This window comes from Trifolium pratense, linkage group LG6 (assembly GCF_020283565.1).
Source record: "Trifolium pratense cultivar HEN17-A07 linkage group LG6, ARS_RC_1.1, whole genome shotgun sequence".
Classification (NCBI taxonomy): domain Eukaryota; kingdom Viridiplantae; phylum Streptophyta; class Magnoliopsida; order Fabales; family Fabaceae; genus Trifolium; species Trifolium pratense.
The window spans coordinates 41,908,006-41,914,000 of NC_060064.1; the positions used below are offsets into that span (position 1 = coordinate 41,908,006).

Genomic DNA, 5,995 nt, shown 5'->3' on the forward strand with positions numbered 1-5,995 from the left:
AGAATTTATTATTTAATATGTTTAAAGAATAAATGACTTGTTAACATTTCTTTTATTTAAATATAAGTTTCTTTCAACAAAAACAAATAAATGAGTAATTACTCTGTATATTTAAGTTTTTGTTACTATGGCGTTGTTTTGTTTTTCCATTGTATTGAGCTGTTCGTTTGATTTAAAACTCATCAAGAATTACTCCTCCTAAAAATTAATACCCATGATAATGTAATTTTTTTAAAAAAATCATTTTATTTAGCTTTTGCATTGTGTAATAAAAATGACTTTTTTAAAAAAAAAAAAATGACACTCTGTCTCAAATTAAATGACCTAATTGACTGCATTCACGTTTGTCAATGCACAAGTTTAATCATTAATATCTTAAATTATCTATTATTAAAAATTATAAAAATTGTATATTTTAAAAATACTCGTCGAGACAAATCAAACATCTCATATGCTTATATTTGCATGTATAAGCATATAAATAATATACTAAGTTAAAATTAGGTTATTTATTTTAGGACGGACAGAGTATTTTTTTATTGAGAAAGTCAATATATATTTTTTGGTTGTCACATGGAAAAATATTTTAATAATAAAGAATTTTATTTTATGAAAAATAAAATAAAATTTGCTGCTTCTACAGTTCTACTACTAGTAGTATATGATACGTATGATAAATTGTACATTCACATCATAGACCATAGACCCTGACTCCCATACACATTCTCTGCATCTATCCATCATATGAAGTCCCCAACCGCATAACACTTTTCGATCCATCCAAGTTTCATTCTTTTTTCCTGTTTGTAAGTATTTCTCCAAAATCTTCAGTTTCTTCTCTGATTGATGGGCCATAACCTTGTTGTTCTTCTTCCATGGCAAAGCAAATCTCATTCTCTCTTCCCCTTTTTCTCAACTTGATCCTTCATAGACCACCCATTAACGCCCTTGATCTTCTCCTCATCTTTCTCCATACCCTTTTATAGCCATCAATCAATTCTTCTTCTTTAACCCCATCAAAAAAATTTCATTTTTTTTTAATTTTTTTTTACTTTTGATTCAGTTAATAAAAACTGAATCTATTTTTTTGATTAATTTGAATACCCTTTTGAATTTTAATGGCGTCAGTGCTTGTTTATCACGTTGTTGGAGATCTAACGGTTGGGAAACCAGAGTTAGTTGAGTTTCATGAAACTGAGACGGTTGAATCTGCAATTAGAGCAATAGCTGAATCACCTGAAGGTAGTATACCTATTTGGAAAAAGAGATCTCAAGGTGTGATTGAGAATAGTGACATGAGACAGATGAGGTTTGTTGGTATTCTTAGTTCTTTTGATGTTGTTGCTTTTTTGGCTAAGAGTTGGTGTTTGGAGGATCAAGATAAGGCTATGAAAACACCTGTTTCTGAGGTTGTTGTTCCAAATAATTCTTTGCTTAGGTTGGTTGATCCTGGAACAAGGTTAGTTAGCACCTTTTTCATTTAGTTTTTGCTTTGAACTAATTTAATTTAACAGAACTTGAATATTAAATATACATGATTTAGTTAGAGTACATTAGGATCCTATTAATTTCTCTACTTTACATTTGTTGGCGTGGTTTAAAAATTAAATTATACCATCAGTGATTTGTGCTGATTTGTAGTGAATTTAGTTTTGCTTTAACTGGTGTGTGATTTAGGAAGTTTAGGGCTTGCTGATAATAATCGCAAATGTTTGCATCCAATTACATGAATACATCTATGAAGCGCAGATACTCCATGGGTCCAACACCGACACGACACATGTGATTATATTGAATTATGTCATTTTTTCAAATTATTATCGGTGTCAACATGTCATGTCCGTAATTCATAGATATATATATTCTACACCTCCTTAATCATGAGGGTTTGATAACTTCAATTTTTATATTAGGACTATTGGGATCTTAGGTGCCGGTGTATCTTATTCTTTGGTATTTTATACACATGTGTCTAAGATATCCCGGGCCGATAACTACCTGTATGCCATTTTCCTTAGTTTGAGCTAGTGTTGTCAATTGCAAAAATTATAAGTTTGTTAAAATTCCATTATGCTACAGTGCTATCGCTGCTCTAACTTCGATTTACCAACTATATATACTAAGTAGTGTATTGTGGAATAATAGCAATGCCATTATTGCCTTTGACAATACTTGGTTGAGTTTGTAATCTCGAGTTCTGTCTAGGATATGTCCTTAATGTGTAAGTTAATGGTTTTCATATATTCATGGCAAAAGGATCACGAAAAATATTTACCATATGGAAATACTGTTTTTCACTATTTTGATAATAGGTTGTTAAAGGGAAAGGGATGTCTAATTTATATTAATAATCCCCTTTTGTGTAAGATGCATGTTTAGTATCTTTGAACTTGTCCTTGGCATATGGCTTTTTTCTCTCCTTAGTTTACTATTCTCTTTGTTTTTTTCAATTCACTTTTATGTAGATATTGATTATTCTTTATCTGTCTCAACAGAATTTTGGACCTTATATATGATTCTAAATATACGGTGGCCTAAAAGCCTTGAATCTGTGGCTACCGTTCCCTTTTTAAAGAACAAAGGTGAAGCATTTATATATAAAAATGCACGATGTGTTATTCTATTTATCAGATATTGGGATAAAGCGCAGAAATAAGATAGATGTTCCTTTGCTAATGTGTGATCGTCCTTTTTAAGAAACTCGACAACCAAGTTTAATGAAGCTTGTTTTAAAATTTGTTTGGTAATAATATTTGAAAAACTAGTTCTTGTTTGATTAGTTTTTGAAATCAAATACAGTGAAAATTTGGTTTTTAAAGCTAGTTTGAACTGAAGTGTTTCATAACTAGTTTTAAATTGAACTGTCAGTTTTCTAATTTTCCAAACACAATCCTTATTAACATATTGTTATTTCTTCTGATCAAGGTTGATAGATGCACTGGACATGATGAAGCAAGGCGTGAAGCGTTTGCTTGTTCCGAAGAGTATAGTATGGAAGGGCATGAGTAAGCGTTTCTCGGTTGTCTACTACGGAAAGTGGCTCAAGAATCCCGAATCTCCTAGCAGCAGCAGCAACAATCTACCTGCAAACGTAAGCCGGAATGCCTCAGCATCCATCCGTGATAAGTACTGTTGTCTCTCCAGAGAAGACGTACTCCGTTTCATCATTGGTTGTCTCGGAGCTCTCGCTCCAATTCCTCTCACTTCCATTGCTGCTCTTGGAGCAATTAATCCACACTACAGCTATATTGAATCCTCCACTCCAGCACTCGAATCAACTCAAAAGGTTCCTCAAGATCCAAGTGCAGTTGCAGTAATAGAAACCACGTCAGAAGGTCAGTGTAAGATCATCGGAGAAATTTCAGCAATCAAATTATGGAAATGCGATTACTCATCCGCTGCATGGGCTTTAGCGAATCTCTCGGCAGGACAGTTTGTTATGGGAGTTGAAGATAATGATACCTCAAGGTCACTTCCTGATTTCTGTGTCAATTCAAGATCCGGAGGAGATAATGATCTAGTTAACGGTGGCGGCAGTTCGATAAAACCAAAGAAATTCAGTAGCAGGAGTGTTGGATTCTTCAATAATTCAGCAAGCCATAGTTTCGGTTCAAGGAGCATGTATCGAGGTAGAAGTGCACCGTTGACGTGTAAAGTGACTAGTTCATTGGCTGCAGTGATGGCTCAGATGCTATCTCATAGGGCAACTCATGTTTGGGTGACTGATGATGAGAATGAAGAAGTTTTGGTTGGTGTTGTAGGATATGCTGATATACTAAGTGCTGTAACCAAACCTCCTACATCCTTCACTCCTCCTATTAGATCTTCAGAAGGGTTTGGAACTGAAATTCAGTGTTGAATTTGATTTTGTTTTTCCTTTTAGCAGTTTGTCACTTTGGTTCTAAATCATGCCATGATACATTCAATGTGAAAATGGGTTTTGTTGTTTGCTTGTGTACAAGTTAATATTATTTGATAATGACAATATAAAGGAATAAAGTAATGTTTGTTTGTGCTTTGATATTGATAGTTTGATTGGTGCTGGGAAAACATGAGAGAAAATAAAGTTGATCGGAAGAATGGAAATTTATTTTACCTTTATAACTGCAAAGAGGACCCGGATTCCATGCAGTCGGTTTTTCGGTGCAGTCGTCCGATCAAGATCGAATGACTAGTAAACGACTACACCGAAAAGTTGACTGCGCCTAATTTATTTCTCTCCAAAAGTGATGCTACTGGAACATCGGTCTGGTCTGGTCTGCATACACCGTATGTGACATCTAATAGAAAAAGGAAAGGAGAAAGCAGTGCATAGAAACCGAAGTAGCCAAAAATAAATTAAAAAAGGAACAAAAGAAGAGCAGACCGTATTTATACGGTGTCAGGTGAATACTTTTGTGTTCTTCTAGCATTTCTCACTTGCGCAAAATACCTATTAACACGATACTAAAACATAGACACCAATATGGTTGAGAGGTCACTTTGCAACCAAGAGGTACCTGTTTCGAAACTTGGTGCAAGAAACATAGACACCAATAATTAATAATATTATTAATGTGTTGTTGTTCGTGTCACTATTATCCATAAATCCTTTCAACTTGAACGGTCTGTTTGGTTCTATAGAAAAAAAGTGAGATCATAATTTTTTTTCATCTCACTTTTTTTCTATAAAACCAAGAGTTGATGTTTTACATAATTAGTTTTAAGTTTGCTTTTTTGTCCATTTTGACTTGTCCACTCAAATTAGAGAAAAGAAACTTCTTCATCTTAATTCTAGATATCGTGTGGCATGGTTGAAAGGAGGGATATTAATTCATCCAATGATCCTGCCAAATCAATATTTCCACACTATTTTGGCGGCTTACATTTTTGACTAAACTATGATAGATTGCTGGCCGCCAGGTTGTGGAACATGGTCCACCAACCTCTACATATCTCTTTTTTCAAGTTTCTATAGTTTTGGCCAATCATTGTAGATTATTATCACCTTTCTCTCTAATTATAAGATCTTGTTTGACCATTGCACGTACGTCAATGCACAATTTTAATCACTAATATCTTTAGTTGTCTATTAGAAAAATTATAAAAATTTAATATTTTAAAAATACTCATCAAAACAAATTGAACAAGATCTTATTTGTTAATATTTACATTTATATATTATTAAAAAAATACGATCAAAATAAGGTAAATAAATAGTACATTTTTGTTAAACAGAGTCTTATAATTAGGGACGAAGGTAGTATATTGACATGTCACAACTTGTTCTATTGACATTTCCCTCATATGTAATAAGGTAACCAAAATGTTAACTACTATGTTCGTTTAAAGCTCTGTTTGACAAACTTAATTTTTGAACGTATAATGGATGATTTATGACTTATATGAATGAAATTCATTTATGAGTTATGACTTATATGAAATCCTTTGAAAATTTTGATAATTTCTCTATGATTCATGTTAATTAGTGTCCGAAAAATTAGTTAAAGAATTAAAATAGATAAATTTTATATTGAAAAAACACAATTCATCAAAATAAATTGAACAAGATCTTATTTGTTAATATTTATATTTATATATTATTAAAAAAATACGATCAAAACAAGGTAAATAAATAAAACATTTTTGTCAAACAGAGTTTTATAATTAGGGACGAAGGTAGTATATTGACATGTCACAACTCGTTCTATTGACATTTCCCTCATATGTAATAAGGTAACCAAAATGTTAACTACTATGTTCGTTTAAAGTTCTGTTTGACAAACTTAATTTTTGAACGTATAATGGATGATTTATGACTTATATGAATGAAATTCATTTATGAGTTATGATTTATATGAAATCCTTTGAAAAATTTGATAAATTTTCTATGATTCATGCTAATTAGTGTCCCGAAAAATTAGTTAAAGAATTAAAATATATAAATTTTATATTGAAAATAACACAATTCATATTTTAAATATATTAACTACACAAGTTTCAATATTATTATACT

The 5,995-nt window shown here is 31.9% G+C and overlaps 1 protein-coding gene across 1 annotated transcript; it reads left to right on the forward strand.

Annotated features, from left to right (window-relative positions):
* Positions 1–650: 650 nt before the first annotated feature.
* On the forward strand, positions 651–4,021 carry LOC123888521 (CBS domain-containing protein CBSX6). The gene is made up of 2 exons (XM_045937604.1): positions 651–1,459; positions 2,926–4,021. Exons 1-2 carry the CDS (start codon positions 1,119–1,121, stop codon positions 3,857–3,859), a joined length of 1,275 nt encoding a protein of 424 aa, XP_045793560.1. The 5' UTR covers positions 651–1,118; the 3' UTR covers positions 3,860–4,021.
* Positions 4,022–5,995: the final 1,974 nt, after the last annotated feature.